This window comes from Orcinus orca, chromosome 16 (genome assembly GCF_937001465.1).
Source record: "Orcinus orca chromosome 16, mOrcOrc1.1, whole genome shotgun sequence".
NCBI classification, from domain to species: domain Eukaryota; kingdom Metazoa; phylum Chordata; class Mammalia; order Artiodactyla; family Delphinidae; genus Orcinus; species Orcinus orca.
Genome location: NC_064574.1, coordinates 14,124,422 through 14,148,850, shown reverse-complemented (window position 1 = coordinate 14,148,850; position 24,429 = coordinate 14,124,422). Strand labels below are relative to the sequence as shown.

The following is a 24,429-nucleotide window of genomic DNA, read 5'->3' as shown; positions in this document are numbered from 1 at the left end:
GTACAGGTTGAAAAATAAACAGTGTCCGAGAGGATTGCTCTTGGGGGAGAAGAGGTTTCTTGATGGCTTTGTAGTCTTAGAGGTAGATAATTTCTGTTATTAAGAGTCCTTAATGTTAATAGCCAGATGTTGAAACCTTATTGATTTGAGCAGAAACCTCTGAGTAAGGAACCTTTTGAGTAAGGAACCTCTGCTTTCTAGATGTGTTATACAACTTGAGCTCTTTTAATATTTTTTTTTCCGTTTCCTTTGTAACACATTTTAAAAAATTTATTTAAAAAAAATTTATTTTTATTTTGTATCTTGAGTGCACTGAGTTCTTAAATGTGGGGGGATCGAACCACATAAGCAGATGAGTGAATTGAGAATCCAGTGAGCTGGAGACCCTTCCAGTGTATTAATGTTCCTAAAAGCGTAGGTACCCAGGAAAGCTGTGTTAATGCGTTCATGGTATCATTTTTTACCATTTCTTTCCACTAAAAATTACCCAGGAAAAGGTAGCAGAAGTAGTTTTTTCCAGTGTTACCTTTGATCAAATTAAAGCTATTTCCCCAATAGCCTAAGTAATCCCAGAGAAAATCTGACTTTATAAATTCTTTGAGTTCCTGTTGAAGACATTCTTTAAGCTGCATAATTGCACTTTCACTTTTCCTCCTGTTGCTGAACATGAAGGCCACACATGCCAGCCCAGGGCTTTCCAGCACCAACCTTTTTGAAATGTGAAAGTGTGCTGCTTCAGCTTAGCCATGACTTAGCCCGGTTAATGGGTTCAGAGGTGTCTTCGTGACCTCGCTGGGTGGTGCCAAGGGTGTGGACAGCTGTTTGGGCTCATTAACGTGCTCCACTTGCATTCTAACCACCCTGTCTCTCCCCAGTTTTTGAATCAGAGCCGTCAGGCACTTGAAATGAAAATGGAAAACCCCACTGCTGGTGGGGCTGCGGTGATGAGGCCCATGATGCAGCCTCAGGTCAACTCCCAGGTGAGAATAAGTCTCTCCGTGTTCAGGGCTGAATGCCCCGCATAGGGCTTGGCCCATGCTTGACTCTCAGTAAATGTTTATTAAACAAAGACAGTACATAATCCCAAATTTCTTGTGTAAGAACCCATCCCATGGTCCCATCACACTTTTTCTTCCCTTTGTCTCTCCTACTGGTAACTAGGAAGAATCAGAGGAAGAGAGGTTCTTTTATTAAAAACCACTGATTCATGTATTTAAAGTTAGTTCCCCAGGGGTGGGGTGGGATGAATTGGGAGAGTGGGATTGACATATATACACTACTGATACTGTGTATAAAAAAGATAACTAATGAGAACCTGTTGTATAGCCCAGGGAGCTTTGCTCAGTGCTCTGTGGTGACCTAAATGGGAAGGAAATCCAAAAAAGAGGGGATATATGTATACATATAGCTGATTCACTTTGCTGTACAGTAGAAACTTAACAGAACATTGTAAAGCAACTGTACTCCAGTAAAAATTAATAAAAAAATTAATTCCCTTTGTGATCAGTTGCTGTGTTGTGAAAACAGCTACCATTTACTTTTCAGGAATTGAAAATAACAAATCTGTAAACTTTTTTCTGTTCCTGGATTGTGAAACCACCTGCTCACTGCGTAGAATTTGAAATTATAAAAAGTATAAAGAAGAAAATAAATAATTTATAATCCCACTCTCAGTGACAGCCTCTGAGATGACCTGATTTCCCCTAGTGGGAGGAATGCTGTTAAAGTTCTGTCTGCCCCCAGCGCATGGTGGACACTATATTAAGGCATTTCCTTAGTGTGCACAAGGCAGATGACTACACGAAAATCCCTACTGTGGTTTGAAATACTGTTAAACAACAACAATTCTGAAATGCCTAGTTTTTGCTGTTAGACCTACTCGGAAGTACCGATACCTATATATTTTCTTGATAGTCAGATCTCCTGTATAAGCTAAGCTAGGATGCTTTCCAAAAAGAGGATAAATGTTTGCTTTTTATCCTGGGTGATGATCTCTCCCAGCTGGCAAATCAACAGGTCAGCTTACTTGTTCAGTGCTTTGATCCCGTCACCTCCTTACCCTTCACCTCTTCTGTCAGAAGGTTTAGAGAGACTACAAGAGCTTCTGGGGTAGATTCCTGCTTCTCTGAGTATAACCCCATCCCTTTGCTTTGTTTTTGGCTTCTCTTTTTGTTTCTCCCCCAAACATAGTCTCATTCCTGCCCCTTTTCTTCTTGCTGTTTTATTTCATAGTTTTTGAAGTTTGTCCTCAAGTTCTACTCCTAAATGTTCTCTCACTTTGATGAATGTTTTCTAACTATGTCAAAGCCCGATGACTTTTCTGCTTTCGTCCCCTAGCCCCCAGTAATTTCCAGGTCCCTGTTCTCCCCCAACGCTCATACCCACACCAAGCCAGAAAGCCTTTACCATAATGAGAATTGTGCCTTTCCTTTTTTGTAATTATATAGAAAGGCGTTGGGTGTTTTTTCTCTCTGATACCTCATGTGTCATGGGGGCACTGTATGTATGAAATTGGCTAGCTCTTGCCACATGTGTGTAATTGCGTTCTTTCTTGGGTGTTAGCAGGGTTTCCTTAACGCCCAGATGGTCGCCCAGCGCAGCAGAGAGCTGCTGAGTCATCACTTCCGACAGCAGAGGGTGGCGATGATGATGCAGCAGCAGCAACAGCAGCAGCAAACCCAGGCCTTCAGTCCACCCCCTAACGTGACTGCATCCCCCACCATGGACGGAGTCCTGGCAGGGCCTGCCATGCCACAAGCTCCACCCCAGCAGTTTCCATATCCACCAAATTATGGTAAATTTGTCAGGGATAATAACGTCTTCCTCAAAGTAACATTCCTACGGACGTAAGAGTCACTAGGTCTGTTGTATATTAAAAGCAAATGCTATTCACTCTCTTTTATTTCACAAGAGAAACAAAATTCATTAAAAAATAACAGAACAAAAATGTCTACTGCAGTGCACAGATGATTGTCACTGAGGTAGATGATCTATCATAGTGCAGGTTTTTTCCCACCAGGTCTTGTTTTTACAGTTCCCCACATCTTAATTTGGAAGAAAGACTTACCAGGTCCCGTCCAGTATGTCCCAGCCTAGTAGAACTCTGCCATCTCCGAACAGTGAGAGCAATGCTCTGTGTGGGCTTTTTGAGTTCCTTTTCTTGGTGGCTTGGACATATTAATTACAGTCATACCTTTGTGAGGTTCCAGGAACATGGTGGGAGTGGGGCTAGAGGTATCTGTTGCAGAGATGACATTTGAGGATGCATCCCTGTCAGCTGGGGACACAGCTCTTTGCCCTCTAAAGGGGGATGGAGTGAGGAGCAGCGTGGTACGATGTCCTTTTTATACAGAAAGCTCACTGAAGTAACTGCCCTTCGGGGGATCCACACAGCGTGCATCCCTGTAGTAAGCCTGGCTCTAGTTGTCACCTTGGTGAGAAGCAAGAATTACAGGCAGGCAGCATCTTTATACCTTATACTTAACACATTCCCCCACCTTTAAAAAAGAACCTCAAGTTACTATAGAAAGCTGATATTCTAAGGAGGTAGCATTTGAGCATTGTAATTTCTTTCTCTTCTTTTTTCTTTTTTAAAGGGATGGGACAGCAGCCAGATCCAGCCTTTGGTCGAGGGCCTAGTCCTCCCAGTGCGATGATATCATCAAGGATGGGTCCCTCCCAGAATCCCATGATGCAGCACCCTCAGACCGCACCTATGTATCAGTCCTCGGAAATGAAGGGCTGGCCGTCAGGAACCCTGACCAGGAACAGGTGAAGAACAGGGAATTTTTTTTTTTTTTTTGGCTGGGCCGCTTGGCTTGCGGGATCTCAGTTCCCTGACCAGGGATTGAACCCAAGCCCTCGGCAGTGAAATTGCAGAGTCTTAACTACTGGACTGCTGGGGAATTCCCAGAATAGGGACTTCATAAAAGCCGGCCACATTCTAGTGCCAGAAGTTCAGGGAATTAGTCTCTGTGTTTCTCAGCCAAGCCTGTTTGGGTGGGGAGCGCAGAGGTCGTAGGCTTACGTCAGAGAGTGTGTGATTTGGCTCATCTGTTTTGAGAAGCCTTCCTACTGTGCTCATCTCCACGAGGGTAGTGAGTACAGAGAGCTGTGAAAGATAGAAGGCAGGCTGTCAGAGTTCTCTTGCCCATGTTCTCTGCTTGAGTACAGCGACATTGACAAAATTGCGGTAGTCTCTGTGTGCGTGTCCTGTGTTATGAAAATGACCCAGGAGGTAATTTCCCACTTTCTTTACAGCTCTTTTTCCCAGCAGCAGTTTGCCCACCAGGGGAATGCTGCAGCGTATAGTATGGTGCACATGAATGGCAGCAGTGGTCCCATGGGACAGATGAACATGACCTCCATGCCCATGACTGGCATGCCAATGGGTCCTGATCAGGTACGGGGTGGGGGGATCTGTTCCTTACCTTTCTCAAAAAATTTTTCCTGTTCTCTGGAGAGAACCAAAGCCTCAACTGTAATGTTAAAGGTCCTAGGTAGATTTTAAACTTGGATGTATAACTTAAAAATATATGTAATAATTGAAAAAACTTTTGGTTTGAAGGCATTGGGCCAATTGATACTTTCAGAAATGTGGGATCTAAGAACTGAATCAGTCAGCCAGAGCCATGTTGCAAGCCATCAGTGTAGACATAACGGATTCTTTTCTGTTGGGCAAAGTGTGTGTTTTACTCATGTTACTTCTGGTTGCCAACAGAAATATTGCTGACGTCTCTACACCAGGACCTCCAAGGAAATCACTGTACAAATGACACTGCACTAGGATTATTGGGAGTAAAGAATCATTGTCTAGGCGCCCAGCTTTGAAGGAAGGACCAGCTTTGATCCCCATCAAGGGTATTTCAAGTGATGTCATTTGAGCAGGCAGGACTGGATTTTAAGCTGAAGCGTGATATCTACCTGTTATTTTTCCCTCCTCCTATGTATCATGGTGTTTAAAACAAATATTTTTGGCGTTCTGCCTTTTCAGGATGTGATTCTGGAGGTACGGAGTGTTACTGATCACAGAACTGTCCGGTGTCAGAAACTTTTTTCTGCTTGGCTATCCAAAGTCTTTGGAAAAAATGTAGGTGGGCCAGAGAACATTGGAGAAATCAAGAGATTAGAACATCCGGTTTCTTGATAGTTGCTGTATTGGGTGAAGAGCATGGTCCCAACCTCGAGTGTTTTTGTCACTGTCAGGTTCTGTCCCGGGAGTGGGCATTTCCAAGTTCTCCCTTAAGGATGGTGTTGAGTTGCTCTGACCCTACTCTTGGTTGTCCTAGGCTTTTTCCTAAATAGCATTTTTATCTGCCCCTAATGTCCTGTAATACTTCACCTCCAGGAATTGTCCTTGGTGTCAGATGGCATCGCAGAAGGGAAAGTAGATGACAGTATTTAATTGCAGCAGTCAGTGGCAATTTTTCGTATGCTAACGTGCAGCGGAGTGCACTTTATTTAAAAAGTAATGGATAAATGCAATATTCTCGAGGTCTTGAGGAACGGTGAACCACATACTTAGTTTTTGTCTAAACTAATCTGTTGGACAAGAACTATGATTTTTGTTGTTGTTGTTGTTGAAAGTACTGGTTTCACCCTTTGCCTATATGGTAGAGCAATAATGCTTTTTGAAAATAAACTGCAGAAAACCCAAGGCCAGGTACTGCATTCTGAATCAGAATTTCGCAGTGTTTCTGTGAATAGAATTTCTTTTGTAAATATGACCTTTAAGCTATTGTATTATGTAAAATATGTATATACCTTTTTTTGTAGGTCACAACAACTCATTTTTACAGAGTTTGTGAAACTGAATATTTAACGTTGATTTCAGTAAGTTCAGCATGGTGAGGTTACCAACAGAAGTCATCCCCTGAATTTTGTGGCCTGGGGGATGGGGCAGTGGCCAACAGCTTTTCCTTGCCCCCAGCCTGAGATGCCTCGCTTGTTTTCAGTCTCTTAATCTCAGTGCTTTTTAAAGAGATCATTTAGATGTAGACATTTAAATTTTTTAAAGAAATTTCTCTACCAGAACTAAGCACTTTGTTAATTTTGGGGGAGAGAATAGATACGGGGAAATAAACTTTAAAAAAAAAACCCAGATATCAAGGATTTTAAAAGATCAAGCAATTTGATTTCAAAGAAGAATCTTGGATTTTAAGCAGTCCATAAATTAAATGGCAGTTCGTGGTATTTTCTTTTAAAAAGTGAATACGTTGTCTTCTCATCCATTTTAGGAGTGCTCTAAGGTTTTGGTTGCTAGGACCTGAGTCCCACATTGAGATCCCAGGCGTCGAATCCTCAGTGTGTGGTTCCTGGTGTCTGCTCAGCTTGTCTTGTCCTTCCACTACTGTGATGTTTTCCCACGAGAATTGGAGGAGTAGCATCATGGTTATTTCCTAAGGAGTTCAGTTTCCATAGCAGCCAGTTTCATGCGATTCAGAGCCGAGGTCTGACTGGGCGCCTTTGCATTCCCTCCCTGCTCTGCCCCCGCCCCTTTCTGCTGCTGCCACTTGTCGGTTGGGAATAGGGAGGAGAGTCAAGTTTAATTCCCTTTACCTGGTTTACTTTATCAGGTTCAAACAGTTGAATGAAATTGGGTTTTTGGACTAGCTATGAATTTCAAATGTCTGTTAGCCTTGGTGTCGTTTCCTAGCAATAACTGAGAGCCAGTTAAAATTTTTTCACACGTTTAGCCAATATTTGTAGGTGTCTCTGAAGGTGAGATCATTTAATTTCTTTGACCTATGAGTAAGTGAAACCTGTGTTTCCAGAACCACCACTAGAGTGGAGTTGAGTTTCACACTCCCCCCACCTGGTTAAAAACAAATCTAAGATTATAAATCCATCAGCTTCCATCCGAGTGGCCTGTACTTTTTAGGTAACACATCCTCTGGTCTGGAGACGGAGGCAGAGCTGAATAAGAGTCTCTGTCTTTTTAGACACAGTTGTATCAGATGTATCTGAACCCTTCTTGTTGAAGTCACACGTGTGTGGGAGAAAGAGAATGGTGCTCTTACCCTTTCTTGAAACAAAAAGTTTTGTGATTCTTTTCCTCAATCAGTCCTGACTCCAGGCTAAGTGGAAGGCAGCACCCCCTTTTTATATGGAAGAAAAATGAAGTTTATTATAAGTTTTTATATTTTCTACTTGTTCATTTTATTGGTGCAAATTGAGATTTTGTTTCCTTTTAATAGATGCAGTCTTTGAGATAATTTGTTGTTTTTACCTTTATTCCCGTTTTATCTTTTTCGGGTAATTCTCTTTGTACTCCTCTGCCTACCTCTCCTCACTCCTCCTCCCCTCACCCCCACCACTTTTTTAAACCTTAGTATCTGTTGGGTGAACAGTGTAAGTAATGTTTTCATCTGCTTTTAGAATGTGAGATATTTCAGTACCTACTTTTTTGCTGAATCCAAAGATATATAAATATAAATATATATATATTTTATAAAGATCAAAATGATATAAAGGAGATACGTTTCTTCCTTTAAAAAAACAAATAGAAATCCATTGTTAATGTTCATATTATGATGCCACTTTTCTAAACTGTGCATCTTGATGGAAAGGTGTAAATATCAATCAATAGGACTGCTTAATCAGTATTTAATATCTAAGGTGAGTTGGGGATGTATAGGGGCGGGGTACTACAGAACATAGCTGGCTTGCTGTCCTATAAATTCCTTGATCCATAGACAGATGCAGCTGGAAAGTAAACAGAGTGGATTGCCAGCTACCCATATGCCTGTCCAGTTCCCTTTTTATTTGCAGAATCCGTGCATTTGTTCACAAGTGGGAAGTTCATAGGAGTAAAACCTCTTGGGTAGATGAACTCTCCCCTGCTGCAGAGGAGCAGGGGCTGTTATGTGGCCCCGAGGCAGACTGTTTCATCATGAGCAGGCTGTTCTCGTTTTCCTTCCTTCTCTTTCTTTCTCTCGTTCCAATATTTGGAATTTTGAAGAAGATGGACATGTCATTCTGAGAGCAATATTTAAATTCTCAGGAATTGACTTACAGTGTTGAGAATGAATTCACTTTCAATTTTACATTAAATGTTGTTTTTAAAAAATATAAACCACACTGCAAAGAATCCAAACCACATGGGATAACTTATGAGATGGTTGAGTGGTAAGCTGTGACTCCTTTGTTGATCATTTTGGGCGTCATTGTAAATAAAGGTTTCTATTTAAAATTGAAGGCTGAGAGTGTGCCACTTTTTTTTTTTTTTTAAATCCCGATTGGATAAAGGGTAAGAGATAAGGCTAAGGAATCCTATTTCAGATAATAGTAGCAGTTTCTGTGAGTCTAAAAGAAATCTGGAAAGCATGGCCCTGTTCTTACACGAGGTAAGTGCTTGGGGGTCGTGTGTTAGGGAGAAACGTGCTGGGCCAGGTGATGGCCGAAGTTCCTCCTCCTCCCAGTCTAGCGCTCCGACAGCTACCTTTACCCGTTGGACTACCCAGTATACGACGCAGGGCTGGATAAGGTGAGTTGCTTTGCAGTTGGTTAATACTTTTAAAAAGGGGGGTCCTAAAGCTGGTGTGATATGAGACTTACCTTTGAGGTCCCTGAAGTATGGTAAATTCTGGTCAATTTATAACCATGTATTATTCCCTTTTAAAAAACCATCTAAACCCATGGTGTCTCCTTCCAGAAAGGTGTTGACTGGTGGTATCTTGAATGCTTTTTAACTAAAAAAAACCCAAACACACCCAAAAGACTCCTAAGAGTGGCCTTCTATAAAATGTCAAAGGTTCCCTCATACCACCTGCTGGTCACTGGCTGGGGTTTTCAACGTTGTTTGACAATACTTAGACTACAAAATTTCTTTACAAATACAGTTTTATTAAAACTTGGGACATACATCAACTTCGTGTCTTTGCAGGACTTTAAAAAACATCAGTTCTGGGACAGATAACAAAGGAATCCTGGGAGAAATGGCATCTGGTCAGGAAGAGGAAAGTCTACAACTGCACGGGCTTTTCTTTTACATGGGCCACAGCGTTTATTGACACCACCACTCTTGAAAATTGGGCTTTCTTATTAGTCAAATCCCCCTAAAACTTCCCGAGCTGGTTACATGTAAATAGTCACATATATACAGTGAAGTCAGTTTCTTCAGAGGCAGCCAGGGTTCTAGTGTGAAGTATAAATTTATGACTTTTGTGCTGTTGACTCATTGTGAAACTCGGTCACCATTTCCTGCCTCTGTCCTGCTTCCTAGTTCCTTCTTTGTGAAGGGCCAAAAGAATAAGAGGATTTAAAACAGGGTGGTTCTTACCCTGTGCTTTAAAAAAATTCCAGTGACTTTCACCCTTGGGGAAAATTTCCAAGAAAATCTCTCTGTTGTTCTTCCCTTGTGAGCCTCTCAGAGAGGGTTAGTGGTGACCTTTTGATATGAAAATGCATTTTGTGCAGCTGGTGAGGTATACTCCATAGCAAAAGCAGGGGCAAAAATGGACTCCCAAGTCTCACTACTCCTGGATGCTTCTCTTCCAGAATCTGCCACGTTGACTGAAAGCGAATTCTGTGTGTCTCAGGCTTCTTGGCTAACATCATAGGTCTGCTGGAAGTCATTCAGAGTTTTTCATTGTACAGGTGATGCCTCTGTTTTTGGAGGTCCATCTCATGCTTCTTAACCTTCCCAGCCTTCCCACAGTTGTCCCCTGTGGAACAAAGCAAACTCATTTACCACGCTGCTTATGGATTTCTTAATTGGTCCTACAGCTGAGTCAGCTTCGCTTCAAGGATGTGGCTGCTGAGAAGGAATATTATTTCTAGATCCCTCAGGGCTTGCTATCACCTAATCATCTAGATTGTCAGTTGGCTTACACATTCAGTGGCTGGCAAAGATGTCATTTAAAGATCTGGACAGGATAGTGGCTAAGGAGAAAGTGAGATGTAAAGATCAAGTGCTTTCATTCTGGTAGCACCAAAGAAATGCTTAACTAACTGGCCCATTATTTTTCCTGTTAAAGCCACACAGGTTTATATGCCTATAAAGACAGAAATGAGTAGGCCACAGGTTGCAAATGGCAGCTCACCAAGGGGGCTGGTTGGCCTGCATGGTAACTTCATGTCAGATTAGTTGCCAACATTAACAAATTCTCACACATATCTACGTTTCTGGATTTTCTCGATGAAGCAGAGGATTCAAATTGCATCCCATTCCATTCTCTTTAGACCAGAGTGACCTCTCCAGGTTGCCACAGCCTCCTGGCCCCTACCAGCCTCTGTTGGCCCTGGAGTTCGTAGCACGGATGTTTTGGAAACTATTCAATGAGGCCACCTTGCCGCTGAGACGGTGGACCAAGTAGCACCTCTGCAGCCACAGCCTTCAAGACGCCTGGCACTTAGCTGACTGACATGGTTCTCAGCCTCTCAGGAAGGCCTGGAGCTTACCAAGCACAGATGATGACGTGGAGAACAACGGTGTATTAGACAAAGTATAATCTAGAACATGAAATATATCCAAGTATGTTATTTTATGGGAAAGACTGACATGACTGCTTCCCCTCTTACGGGAACAGATGAGAGGAATAAGTGAGAAAGGGCACGCATGCAGAACAGCCTCGGCAAAACAAAGTGGATCAGGCCAGATGTCGGTTGGTAAACTGGTTCCTCAACTCACAGTGATTTGGAAGAAGGTCTCTTCATTTCTGGCCACTTTCGACGCTGAAACTGCCTAAGGTTTCGAGTGTCAAAAGGAGAAAGAGTGTTAACCGTCACCAAGAAAGAAAAAGTGACCCCCAAAGAACTAGACAAAGAAGGTCTCTTAGTGGACACCTATCGCTGGTGGGTGAGCTAGGCCCCTGGCAGACCAGAGAAAGGTAGCATCCCAACCTCACACGTGCAACCTCGAGGTTAGACTACAGGATGGGCCACCATATGGGGCGACTGTCAGGCTTTAAAAGCAAAAGCAATACCTGTATTGTTCATAGCTTCCTCCATCCTTCAGTCCTAAAGGAGAGAGAAATGCACGACATGGAAGCAGGTAAATAAGGGCAAAAGTGGCACAAACAAGGACAAACTTTATAACTGCCTCTTTTTCTTCTTTAAAACACTTCAGGTTTTTTTGTCACAAACCCATGATGTTGGTAGTGGCTCCTAGACAGAGGGGACTGAATTACCAGGTGAGCTGTCCCTAAGACTCTTGGTAGGTCGCCTACACTCTCGTGGCCTCTTATCGATTTCAGGCTCCTGCTGCAGTCACTCAGCACTGACCTTGGTCATAGCGGGGGAGCCACATGTGGGCACGGAACACCTATGCTACAGCGGACAGAAAGCCGAGGGCAGCGGGGAGATCCTCAGTGTGGGCTCTCGGCAAATTTCCCAGAGGATGTGGTAGTGTGACCAAGTGCGTGGGCTCTGGACCCAGTCACGTCACTCATCCATAAAACGAGGACAAGCAGATTCACCTCAGAGGCTTGTCGGAGGCCTGTCAGTTAATGCAGGTAAAGCACTCAGCACCCTGGTGGGCTGACAGTGAAGGCACTTATCCTAAAAGTAGCACGTGGTTAGTGAATGTTAGGAAGGTGATACTATAGCTACTGGTGAGAATTCACCAACTCCTGGTGATTCTGGGTTCCCTCTTCAGACAGGACCTCCTCCGTCCCCTCCTGTGGTCACCCCGCACCACGCTGGGGCACCTGCTCACCCAGGTCCATGTTCCGGGTCCGGGGGTTACACTGCCTGTAACCCTTGCAGCTCCTCAGCTCCATGAGCTGCACATGTAGCTGATTGAGGATGTCCCTGTCCAGGGTGTTCACTGCATTCATCAACTGGTTGGAAAAAAGGTAGGTTATCAATGAGGTGAAGACTCCCCCACCCAGCCCCCTTCTACCATCTGGGGGACTGACTTCAGGCAGGTGGGGAGTACAAGGTGTGGAGGGATGGTGACCTGTACTTCCACAAGAGCTGGGGTTTGGAACAGTTAGAACTACCTTTTGCCTCTAGCCCCACGTGCATGAAATCTCAAAATAAAAACCGCCTCTGTGTACGTCACATTGAACTCCTGGAGCCACTGGTCAGGAAATTTACCAGGCTTGCAAAGAAGCTTGGAACCCAGCCCCGTATTTTTAAGCAGCCTTCCTTCACAGCCCCTCAGGGCCTCTTGATGGAAAAGCAGCCATCTGGCGAAGGGCTGGGTGAGTGACCTTGTCCTTACCTGCTCTGGGAGCCGCTGGTGACCCACTAACCTACCAGCTCTGTCACCCCCTTTTGTAAAATACAGGGATGACCTATCAAAGGAGAAAGACTGGTGGCCTGTACGGTAATTAGAGCAAAACAAGACAATCGAGTTGCTTGCACTTACAAATCGTGTAAAAGATTATTTTCAGACTTTTCTTGAAACATGGAAGACTGAGCAATGCCGAGGCCATGCTACTGAGAAGCTCTAGCGCTGAAGCTCGGTCGTGACCATCTGTTTCAGAAGGGACACGCACGTTCCAGTCACCAGGCTCCGTGGCCGCTTCAGTCCCGCATGGATTCAGTTGGGTTAATATAGGGGAAGCGCGGAGTAAGGGCTGCCTGAGTGTTAGTTACCGGCCTGTCGTCTGTAGGGTTTGGCCTGACCCTAAGGACCCCCGAGCCTCCAAAGTTCTAGGCATCTTCCCAAGATCCCACAAAACCTGCTGGAACCGTGCCAGGTGCGTAAGTTGGAGGGAAGAGGCTGTACCCGGACGCAGGAAGGGCAGATGGCACAGAGTCCCAGCCTTCCTGGTGGCTTCAACTCACTTCTGCTGTCTTAGGGACTCAGTGGGACTTGAAAAACCAGTTATCACTTCCTCGGGGGGCCTACCTGGCAGGGGCCCCATTTCTCCAGCCTGTGTTGTCCGTACCTGGTAGGGGTCTGTGTTGAGATCAAAGTACTCTAGGAAGCCGGTTGCAAATTCACAGAAGAGGAAGTTGTGGGTCTCATTGATGGTCCTCATGCACCAGTACGTGTTGTTGTTGGCGCTGGTGCAGGCGCAGAAGGGCCCCACTGCCAGGGAGGAGAGCACGCCCTGAGCCGGAGAGGCCCTGGCTGCCAGCCCCTTCCTGCCGGAGCACTTGACCCCTGAGGTTGCTGGGGGGCCTGTTCCTGAAAGACCCTCAGGGTCTGTCCAGGAAGCACTCACAAGCTGGGGGCACTGGGGCCCTGGGACCCCCGGGAGGACCCCCCGCCCTGGGCCCGGCTGGCTCACGCGTCCAGAGGGGTGCCGTCTGCCAGTGCTGGTTGTCGTGGGTGAAGCACGTGAGGCCGGGCATGCTGCACGTGTCGTTGTTCTGCAGCCGCCTGAGCAGCTTGCGGAGTTTCTTCTTGCGCTTCTGCTCCCGCAGCAGCCACACCTTGTCCTTCTCCTGCAAACCCTTCCTAGGGGCACACAGGGCCGCACCCCTCACACCTCCCCTGACCCCACCTTGGAGCCTCTTCCTGCCCAGGGAGCCAGGGTCATGGCCCTGGAGGGTTCCCAAAGGGAAGGCCCTTTGCCCAGGTCGCACTGCTGGTCCTTGGCAGGGCTGGGGCCAGACGAGGCTCCTGTCGTCCGACGGTAGCTCCTGCGGCAGCACAGGGCTAGGGCGCTTCCTGCTCACACCCGCCCCTGGGGCCTGTGTCCCGCCCTGCCCTGCAGTAACCCGCTCCGGCCACAGAGGGGCACCCGGACCCCTGCTCGTTGTTGATCTGGCAGTCGGGCCTCTGCGCCTCCCAGGGAAAGGCCAGGACTTGGCTTGTCCTTGTTTGTTTTGGCTTAAGGGAGGGCCGGCCGCCGCTGCCCTTACCTGAACGGATGCAGGCTGGAGCCTTTGTGCTTGAGGCGGCCTTTCTGCTGGGCGTGGTAACTGCAACAGACCCCCAGCCTGGCTTTCAGACACTGTGCCCAAGGCCACACCGTGGGGTGGCTGCGAACTGCGCTTCTCTGGGGTCCCTGTTTCTCCTTCTGGGGTGGTGCTGGGAAGGTGCTATCCCCTGAGTGGCAGCCTGCCCAGCTCCTTCCTCCATATGTGACCTGGGAGCCCCCGGCTGAAGGCCTCAGCCAGACAGAAGGTCGGGGTAGAGGCGAGTTAACCAAGTCTGGAGGCTGGGCCTGGCTCTGCGTGGCCTTAGCCTCAGCATCTGCAGTGCCCACCCACCTCACGCCTGCTCAGGGCCAGCCCTGGGGGAACCCGTATTTTGTAAGCCCTTTCTGGAAAGGCAGCAGTGACTATAGTAGCCCTTAACCACATGTGGCTATTTCAATTTTAATTAAACTACCAATTCGGTTCCTCGGCTACAGTGGCCGCAGTTCAGATCTCAGTAGCCACGTGTGGTTGGCTGGTGGCTACCATACGGGGCAGCACAGATACAGCTGCTTCCATCACCAGAGAGGTTCTGTTGGACGGCACTGCTCGCGAGTTCAGACCCTTGGGCTGGGGGTTCCCTGAGCTGGTAATGTGGGCCTTGGGCCACGTGGGCCGTTCCCGGAAGGGCAGTCAGCAGAGGCACTTTTCCCTCCCGGGAACCGGCTCCACAATCAAGGGCCTGCCTGTCAGCAGTGCATGAATCTGGGTGGTACCCGAGGGGCGGTGCTTTCTGCCCAGTGGCTGACAACGGGGATCTGAATTATTACTAATTATGTCTATCCTAAGCAAGGAGACAGGGATATAAAAATAATGAAAGGAGTCACAGAGGAGGAGATGCTGCATCTCTAGAGTGATCCCGCAAGAGCACTGGGGCCTTCCCGGGGCCTTTCTGCTCCCTCCTCACCTGACTTTGTGACAGTCACATTCTTCTGGCCGCTTTTTCTTCAGGTGACCTCGGACTTCCCTCAGGTTCTTAATTTTGTTCTGCAGGGTCTCGATCTGAGGGAGGGAGCAGGAGAGGAGGCCGTGAGCCTCTGGGGGGCTGGGTCAGCAGGGCTGGCCTGGCGGGGCCTCCCAGCCACTGTGCGCGTCTGTGGGCGCTGGGGGGGGCGGTCCTTGGTTCCACCCGCCGAAGGAACTGTGGGTCATTCTCCTGTCTTGTCCTGCCCGAGAACCCGCTGAGCCCATGGGGGACTTCAAGGTCTCCCCCCAGGCCTGTTGGAAGGGCTGAGTGTGGTGTGAGCATCTTGTAGATCACAAAGGGGTACGACGTGGCTGTGCTGTTCCCCCCACCCCAATCTGGCAGGAGCTGTCTGTCTGAGGCCAGGACCGACAGTGCCGGCCCTGGTGAAGGATTCTGCGGGGCCTCCCTCCCCTGGGCCTGGCTTCCCTGCCTCCGGCTGTGGCTGGTGGCCCCGCCGAGCTCGGGGTCGTGAGAACCCTCCCGGCCCAGACTCCTGTCACCTCGTGGTCAATGTGCAGCTTGTGGTCCTTCCAGGCCTGCAGGGACTTGTACAGGTCCAGGTCGCACTGGACCGTGTCGTTCTCCAGGATGTAGCACCTGTTCGAGAGAAGGGGGTCACGTGGGGCCCTCGGGGCGTTGAGGGGGCCCAGGCAGGGGCCCAAGAGATGTGGGCACCCCTGCCAAGGTCCAGCCCCCCCCCCAACCCCCACCCTAGACTCTCACCGATGTGTGACTTTAATGGGGTTGGGGGCTGAGTAGTCCGGAAGGCCCCCGGTGCCACTGAAGTCCCCGCCGTTCCTGTCGTCTTGGTCCTCAGGGGCACCTGGCCAGTGCCGCTTGGTGAGGTTGCGGGGCTGGGACCAGTCGTCCAGGCCGACGTGGTGCCCCTCGACGGCCACTGAGCGGATGGAGCGATTCCGGGCATAGCTGGCCTTGTACTCTGTGGGGTCAGAGGGGTGGCTGGGCTGGGAGGCTGGCCAGGCTCCCTGGGCAGCAGACTCTTGATTCAGACAGGGCTGTGCTCCCAAGCCAGGGCTTCGCTCCCAAGCCAGGGCTTCAGTGCTGCCCGAGACTGGGGGGCTCAGGAAACCTACCTACCGGGAAAGTGGGCCCTGGACCCCAGTGGAAAGGACCTCAAGGTGATTCACGGGGGGAAACTGAAGTCCCAGAGCTAAGAAGGAATTGGCCTGAGATAATCTCAAGGAGGAGCTGTGCATAGGTAAACTGCGACATCCACACGATGGAGGATTCGAACACAGAGAACTGAAGCAACAATGCCGACGAATGTCAAAAACACTAATGTGTGAAGGAAGTCAGATACAGAAGTCACACATTGTATGATTCTATTTACACGACAGCCAGGATAGGTGATCCAGCAATTCCACTTCTGGGTATTTATCTGAAGAAAACAAAAATACGAACTCAAAGACATGTGTACCCCCCTGTTCACCGCATTATTTACAAGAGCCAAGATATGGAAATAACCTAAGCGTCCACTGATGGATGAATGGATACAGAAGATGTGGCACGTACACAACACACACACACACACACACACACACACTGGAATATTACTCAGCCATCAAATAGAAGGAGATCTCGCTGTTGGCGACAACAGAGGTGGACCTTGAGGGGATTATGCTAAGCAAAATAAGTCAGAGAACGACAAATAGCATATGATCTCACTTATCTGTGGAATCGCTAAAACCAACCAACCAACCAACCAAGCTCATAGAGAATAGATGAGTGGTTGCCAAATGGGGTGGGGGTGGGGGGTAGGAATGGTGGGCGAAATGGGCAAAGGGGGTCAAAAGGTACAAACTTCCAGTTACAGAATCAGTCAGTCCTGGGGACGTAATGTACAGCATGGTGGCTATAGTTAATAATAATACTGTGTTGCATATTTGAAAGTTGCTGAGAGAATACGTCTTAATAGTTCTCACCACCAGAAAAAAATTTTTTGTAACTATGTTAAGTGGACTTGTTGGCGTGATCATTTTGCAATATATACAGATATCGAATCACAATGTTGTACACCTGAGACTAATGTAACATGTTAATTATACTGCAGTAAAAGTCCACAAAACAAGACCAAAAAACCCCATTAATTTGAACTGGGTAAAAAAGAGCCAAGCAGCACATTCTCCCAGACAGAAAAGGGAGGGGGGGGGGCTTGGGGAGGTCACTGATCTATTTCCCCAGCAGCGAGCTGCATGCTCTCCACAGGGTGGGCAGTGAGGCGGGGCTGAGAGGTGTTTCTTCCTAAGCTCTAAGTCACCTATGGAAAACTGAGGGCGTGCAGGTGCTGGGGCTCAGAGCAGGCCACCCCAAGATGCCACAATGGCATATTGATTATTTTGAATTAAAGTTCTTTGAAACACAGCTGGTGGGGAAAAAAATGATATTAAAAAACACTCTGGCTCCACCTCTTTCCCCCTGAATGCGGGAACCTCTCCTCGGCCTGCAAATGTGACCAGGAGGCGGCTCAGCTGGACGGAGGCTGAGAGTCAGGATTTGACAGGAGCGATATTTGAGGCCTTTCCCCCTAAAGTTAATTAGTTTAAGGTTGAATTCTGTACTCAGGAGGAAAGCATCCCAAAGCCTTTTCGAACATTTCATGCAAACTTTTCAAAGGCGCACTGCCTTTAACTTGGAAGCCCCAGTGCACAGGAATCTCTTCATATCTGCTCTAATGGGAAACTGTTCCCTGATATCAGAAAGCAAATTCACAACAGTGTGGTAGGTTGGTCTAGGCTACTGCTAAGTGCAATAATGGAGGCTGGAGCTCCATTCTTCGAAAATAGTTTCCAGGAATGCAGCAAAAAAGAATTAAAAGCAACAATTCTTGCTTTGCAATTTGAACCTTTAGGGAAACAAAAGCATCACACCTACGGTCAATGAGTCTTCGCCAAAGGGGGCAAGAATATACAATGGGGAAAAGACAGTCTCTTTAGCAAGTGGTGTTGGGAAAGCTGGACGGCCGCTTGTAAATCAACACCCTCTCACCATGCACAAAAATAAATTCCAAGTGGCCTAATTTAGACTTAAATATAAAACTCCTAGAAGAGAACACAGGCAAAACATGCTCTGACAAATCGTACCAAGGTTGTCTTAGGTCAGTCTCCCAAGGCAATAGAAATGAAAGCAAAAATAAACAAATGGGACCTAATCAAACATATAAGCTTTTGCACAGCAAAGGAAACCATAAAGCAAAAAGACAACCTAGGACTGGGAGAAAATATTTGCAAACGATGCAACTGACAAGGGATTAATTTCCAAAACAGACAAACAGCTCATACAACTCAGTAACAAAAAACCAACCCGATCGAAAATGGGCAGAAGACCTAAATAGACATTTCTCCAAAGAAAACATACAGATGGCCAATAGGCACATGAAAAGATTCTCATCATCACTAATCAGTAGAGAAATGCAAATCAAAACTACAATGAGGTATCACCTCACACCGGTCAGAATGGCCATCATCAAAGTCTTCAAATAACAGATGCTGGAGAGGGTGTGGAGAAAAGGGAGCCCTCCTACACCGTTGGTGGGAATGTAAAGTGGCGCAGCCACTACGGGAGACATTATGGAGGTTCCTTAAAAAACTAAAAATAGAGTTGCCATATGATTCAGTAATCTCAATCCTGGGCATATACCCAGACAAAACTATAATTCAAGGAGATACACGCACACCTATATTCATAGCAGCACTATTTACAATAGCCAAGACATGGAAGCAACGTAAATGTCCACTGGCAGAGGAATGGATAAAGAAGATGTGGTATATATATACAATGGAATAATATTCACCCATAAAAAGAATGAAATAATGCCATTTGCAGCAACATGGATGGACCTAGAGATTATCATACTAAGTGAAGTAAGTCAAAGACAAATACCACATGATATCACTTATATGTGGAATCTAAAATATGACACAAATGAACTTATTTCCAAAACAGACTCACAGACATAGAAAACAAACTTATGGTTACCAAAGGGGAAAGGGGGTGGGGGAGGGATAAATTAGGAGTTTGGGATTAGCGGATAACACACTACTATATATAAAACAGATAAATAACAAGGTCTTACTATATAGCACAGGGAACTAAATAGAATACATGTATAAAACTGAATCACTATGCTGTACACCAGACGCTAGCACAACATTGTAAATTACACTTCAATAAAGAAAAGTATAGAAAACAAAAGCATGACTCTGAGAGTAGCTCCAGGCTCACACAGAGCTCTTCCTGTTTGCCTCCAGACAACTGCAGATATTCTAAGAAATCACGACAATGGAAGAGAAATTTGTCCTACACTCAAGAGAAAGGAAAGTTTAAGAAACAATCCCCCTAGGCCCCAGCATGCCCAGAAAGTTCATTCTTCTCCTTCTGAGGGACAATTCCTTCTCAAATGATGGGGTCAGCCAATCCTCAGTTGCACCCCAGAGGCTACTTAAAATAGAGGATCGGGAACTGGATTTCTTAATTGACACCCGTGTGCCTTCCTCTACCGTCGCTCAGAGGATTTATCTCAACCTGTCACTGCTGATTCTATACAAACAGTCAGTCTCTGGACAACCTACTACATTACCCACATCTCAGCCCACCCTAATATCTTTTAGGGCCTCTTAACACCCATCGTATCTAATTTCCAGCTGCTCACCAGCAAACCTCTTGATAGAGATTTTAACGTAAATGTGATGCTCCTCTAAAATGTAATCAGAAGGGCGTTTTTATTTCCTTGCCCTCAGACCAAGCCCCAGATCGACTTTCCTTATTAGAAACTCGTCCTGATTTAAATTCCTCTAAAGAGGGTGAGTCTTTAACAGATGTCCCAACTAGTCCCTGGGCCACACATGCCAATGAAGTTGGATTGCTACCAAGTGCTGAGCCTGTATGCATGACCTGGAAGAAAAATAAACAGGTCCCTTCTCTGCAAAGAGATACAAAGTGAGGAATTAACCCTATGATAGACTCTCTTAGAGCTGGGTGTGCTTGTTTTTACTTCCTCACCTTGTCACACTCCAAGTGAAAGTAGGTACATTTGTAATGAAAGAAGGTAAATTAGGCCCAGACAGGAATCGAATCTCTTGATTTGCACAAACCCTAAGAGCCATAAACTCTTGTAATTCCCGGGCACCCTGTGGTCCCTAACCCAGCTGTTACCTTCACTTCGGCTCCTGCTGACCCAGCTTGGTTAATCTGAGCTCCGCTCAGATTCCTCTTCAATCCCATGCTCCTGACGCACACCTTGTCTGCATTTACCTCTCAAGGGAGACCGGTAAGAAGGACTGGCATAGCCGTCGGGGAGAAGTTTTCCTTCTACCCTTCTAGGTTCTTCTGGCTGGTCTAAGAATTAAGTTGACTTGAGACAGGTTAACAGGAGAAAATCAAACAAATGTTTAATAATGTATCCATGGGAGAAACCCAGAAAAACCTGGAAGCCCTCACCTGAAACCCTCCTCCAAAGACAAAAGAGGATGTAGAGGGTGGGAGATCCAGTCAGGGGAGCCGACCAGGAAAAGCACAGTAAACAAGGGCGGCTGTGACACAGATTTAAGCCCTGGCCCTCTCCATGGAGAAGAGTTTCCAGAGATTTGGTCAACCTCCTCTTACAGGGACAGAGAGGGAGACACCGTTACAAATGGAGATTTCCCTTACAGACGTCAATGTTTCTTGCAAAAGGGCAACTCCTACTAGGTTTTCAGTTTCCCGTGTCTGCTGTTTCCTAGAAAAGAACCAGCTCAAGATAATATGCCAAAGAGATGTATTTTAGGGTAGCAAATTCTGCTCCCCTACGAAGCCTTACATTAGTTCTGTCCACACCTCTGGTTCTTGGCTTACCTGATCGTGATAAACCTTTTCATCTACACTGGCCATGGAAATGATGGGATTACTGCTGGCATTCTAGGACAGCCTTTAGCCTCAGTTAAGTCCTACAGCGTATTTCTCATGTCAGTTAGACTCTACGGCACCAGGTACGCCCCCCTTATGTACGTGGCCATGCTGACTACAAAGCCAGTGCTCTAACCATAGGCTCCCCCAGCCACCTCTGTTTCCCATGCTGTGTCTGCTATGTTACAAGTTCACAGGATGCAGCACTTCTCTGCGTGGCGAGAGACCACCTGTGAGCAGGCTCTTAATCTACCCATCACCGTCCATCATTAATACTCTAAATCTGGCTCCTTTACCCCCCTCCCTGATGGTGGAGAGCCCCACTCCATGCCACACGAGTGCCTCGCAACTACAGGAACGGTCTCAGAGCCACGAGATGCTCTCTCAGACATTTAGACAACCCAGACTTACTTCGATTTTGTGATGGCTCCTGTAAACGAAGTTTCCAGCAAAACATAATAACTGGTTATGCTGTGGCTCCCCACGTGAACCACATGAGGCATATTCCGTGCCCACTGTGAGACCAGCCCACACGGCTGAACGCATCGCTCTTCCTGGAGCACACAGACGAGCAAAGGGGAAACTGCCACCGTTTACACAGACTCCAAAGATGCTTTTGGAGTCCGCCATGCTGTGGGTACGATTTGGAGATCCCGTGGATTGCTGACTTCTGCAGGTCCTCCTGGCGCTAACGGGTATAGAATTGCTGCCCTGTTATAAGCTAGTCACCTCGCTTCTAACGCTGCTGTTGTTCACTGCTCAGGAGACTGATGCTTTATCTTTAGGAAATGATAGGGCGGAAAGAGCTGCTAAAATTGCAGCTCAAAATGCCCCCTTTATCCTCTCTCCACCCAATTCTTAAACCTGCCTTTATCCCTGACTGATATTAACTATCAGGCAAATGCCCCACAATCTAAAAAGGACAAATGGACACAAAAAAGGTACCAGACAATGCTCAGATAAATGAGACACTGGGCCACGTGTACTTCAGGTGGTTCCTTTTCCTTTCACCTTGTGGCTTGAGCTTACCTCCCATCAAATGAGATGTACTGTGCAGACAGGAGAGTGGTTTTGCCCTGGCAGCCATGGAATTTCTGACCAATTATTTCCCAGTGCACTACTAGTGAATTGCGCCTAACTTCCGGGAGAAATCGGTGTGCCCTCGGAAGTCTTACCAGGCCCACGCTGCCCTTTGTGGCGCTCCAACAGATCTTATAGATTCGCCCCCAGCTTTAGGCTATTCTTGCTACTTGGTTATCTTCTACATGGTTAGTGGAAGGACTGAATGCTATCCGACTAGATGTGGTGATGCCACACAGTGGTAATGAACTTAATAACTGAGGTTATTCCTAATTTTGACATTCCTTTATGGATTGAATCAGACCAAGGAACTCATTTTATAGCAGAGATAAACCATCTGCTTGCAAAATCTCTGGGTACTCATTAAAATTCCATACTCTGTACCATAACTCCACCATCAGGGCAAGTGGAACATAAAAATCTAGATATAAAAGGACTTTAGGAAAAGCTCTGGAAAGTAACTGGGCTTAAATGGTCAGAAGCTTTGCCCCTGGCCTGTATAAGGATCAGGAACACTCCAACAGGAGACATGGATTAAGCTCTTCTGAAATAGTGCTTGGATAACCCATGCCTACTGGCATCTCTAAACTTTCTATTTCTGGATTAAGTGGACATTGTGGGAACATAAGTGAATAATTTGATGCTCTGACCAGCTGCCTACAAGAACTGATGAGTGTACTTTAAGCTTATTGCCAGGAGGGAAAAGGGGCGTGGCCTCCCCGACTGACACCCTGACATCCCTTTTGACCAGGAGACCAGGTTTACGTCAAGGACTTTAGAAGAAAACATGCATTGTCACCTCTCTGGGAAGGACGTTATGAGGTACTGCTATCTACCTACACTCCCTATGTTACCACCAGAATAAAGGGAAAATCCTCCCGGGTTCATGCAAGTCATGCCAAATTGGCCTAGACCATCGCTCTCAAAACAGCTGGGAGACAGTCCCCACAGGTGACCTCAAAGTAAGGATTTCCAGGGCCACTTCCCAGGCCTGGAAGAAGCTGGCATCACGAATTAGACAGCTTTTCCCAAGATCATGGATCAGGAAACTTCACTTGCAGTCCCACTCCTGGATGTACATCTGTGGAAAACTCTAATTCGAAAACATACATGCACCCCTATGTACAGCAGCACTATTTACAATAGCTAAGACATGGAAGCAACCTTAATGTCCATGGACAGATGAATGGATAAAGAAACTGCGGTACATATATACAATGGAATACTACTCAGCCATAAAAAAGAATGAAATAATGCCATGTGCAGCAACATGGATGGACCTAGAGATTGTCATACTAAGTGAAGTAAGTCAGAAAGAGACAAATACCATATGATATCACTTATATGTGGAAGCTAAACATGACACAAATGAACATATCTATGAAACAGAAACAGACTCATACACATGGAGGACAGACTCGTGGTTGCCAAGGGGGAGAGGGGGTGGGGGAGGGAAGGATTGGGAGTTTGGGGTTGGTAGATGCAAACTATTATATACAGAATGGATAAACAACAAGGTCCTATTGTATAACACAGGGAACTATATTCAGTATCCTGAGATAAACCATAATGGAAAAGAGTATGAAAAAACATGGGTATATATATATGTGTGTGTGTGTGTGTGTGTGTGTGTGTAACTGAATCACTTTCCTGTACAGCAGAAATTAACACATTGTAAATCAATTATACTTCAATAAATTAAAAAAACTTCATTTTTACCTATTCCCCCCCCTTTAAGACTCCCTATATATTCACACGCTAAACAAACAAACAAACATGCACCTTCTCTTACTAATGACCACTTTCCCACGTTCATTATCATTATCAGGAGGCTGAGCAGACAGTGCTTGGCTATCTAGCCCACTTCCCCTCTAAAAGTCTCCACTATGGGCTCCTTTTCAACCTGTGTCTTGCTTAGTAACCTTTACTTTGTCAACAGGTCAGGCATAAACCGAACACCCCGTTGTGCCAGTTTACCAAAGCCTGGCCACGTTAATCAATCAATCTGACTGTTGGTTGTGTCAACATCTAGACGGTACAAGTGCCCCTGAGCTGGTCTGCGTTCCTGCCAATGTGCACACTGTGGACTAGGTACAGAAGATGGTTCAATGACAGGGAATGGTATCCACGACCGAAAAACATCGCTCTGTCTCTCCTTCTCGGGAGTTATCGGGGCCCCGGAAAACCTCTATAGAAGCTCAAGGGCTGTCCCTCGCCCAGGCTAAAAACAATAGGTGAAAAATTTCCCTTTGCATTGAAAACAAACACTGGACCTTTCCTGGGTGATAGGCCAGGACAGTACTGCAGTCAGACTCAGGGGTTTGATTCCACAGGTGGCATCTTCAAACCTCTCATGGAGACTGGAAATGACCCTGGCACTACCCTTTTTAGTATAAACATCTGCCAACTCACCAAGTGTCCTGGATGGCTCACCAGCCACCCTTGGGGTATTACAGCTGCTCCCCTGATTAAGCTGCCCAATACCACACTATATATATGGGTGGACCAGAAATCTGGACTTCCTTGGCTCAGCGACAGAACCAAGCTTTAAAGGAGCTCAGCAAGGAGGAGCCTGTGCATCACTGGTGAAAACATTGCTCCTGTGTAACCCAAATGGGACAAGGAGTGTCCACCTTACCTCTAGTAAGAGACAAGGTTAACTC

The 24,429-nt window shown here is 46.5% G+C and overlaps 2 protein-coding genes across 14 annotated transcripts in view; one reads left to right on the top strand and one right to left on the bottom strand.

Moving 5' to 3' along the window:
- Nucleotides 1–8,196, top strand: part of NCOA3 (nuclear receptor coactivator 3) — a 121,292-nt gene extending 113,096 nt beyond the window's left edge. For 3 of the 4 annotated variants that reach the window (XM_049699693.1, XM_012534168.3, XM_033433888.2), the window contains 5 exons: nucleotides 876–980; nucleotides 2,563–2,794; nucleotides 3,597–3,771; nucleotides 4,261–4,402; nucleotides 4,721–8,196. In XM_049699693.1, the coding sequence (XP_049555650.1) occupies nucleotides 876–980; nucleotides 2,563–2,794; nucleotides 3,597–3,771; nucleotides 4,261–4,402; nucleotides 4,721–4,732 (666 nt within the window). In that variant the 3' untranslated portion in view covers nucleotides 4,733–8,196. The remainder of the gene's footprint in view (nucleotides 1–875; nucleotides 981–2,562; nucleotides 2,795–3,596; nucleotides 3,772–4,260; nucleotides 4,403–4,720) is intronic. The other variant, XM_033433893.2, reaches the window with a different exon arrangement.
- A 627-nt stretch (nucleotides 8,197–8,823) lies between these two features.
- SULF2 (sulfatase 2) overlaps nucleotides 8,824–24,429 on the bottom strand; it is a 146,856-nt gene continuing 131,250 nt past the window's right edge. For 9 of the 10 annotated variants that reach the window (XM_049699709.1, XM_004272955.3, XM_004272956.3 and 6 more), the window contains 10 exons: nucleotides 15,509–15,725; nucleotides 15,286–15,382; nucleotides 14,726–14,820; nucleotides 13,762–13,821; nucleotides 13,185–13,354; nucleotides 12,840–12,982; nucleotides 11,657–11,780; nucleotides 10,926–10,959; nucleotides 10,631–10,684; nucleotides 8,824–9,665 (listed from right to left, as the gene is read on the bottom strand). In XM_049699709.1, coding sequence (XP_049555666.1) covers nucleotides 9,635–9,665; nucleotides 10,631–10,684; nucleotides 10,926–10,959; nucleotides 11,657–11,780; nucleotides 12,840–12,982; nucleotides 13,185–13,354; nucleotides 13,762–13,821; nucleotides 14,726–14,820; nucleotides 15,286–15,382; nucleotides 15,509–15,725 — 1,025 coding nt within the window. In that variant the 3' untranslated portion in view covers nucleotides 8,824–9,634. The remainder of the gene's footprint in view (nucleotides 9,666–10,630; nucleotides 10,685–10,925; nucleotides 10,960–11,656; nucleotides 11,781–12,839; nucleotides 12,983–13,184; nucleotides 13,355–13,761; nucleotides 13,822–14,725; nucleotides 14,821–15,285; nucleotides 15,383–15,508; nucleotides 15,726–24,429) is intronic. The other variant, XM_049699710.1, reaches the window with a different exon arrangement.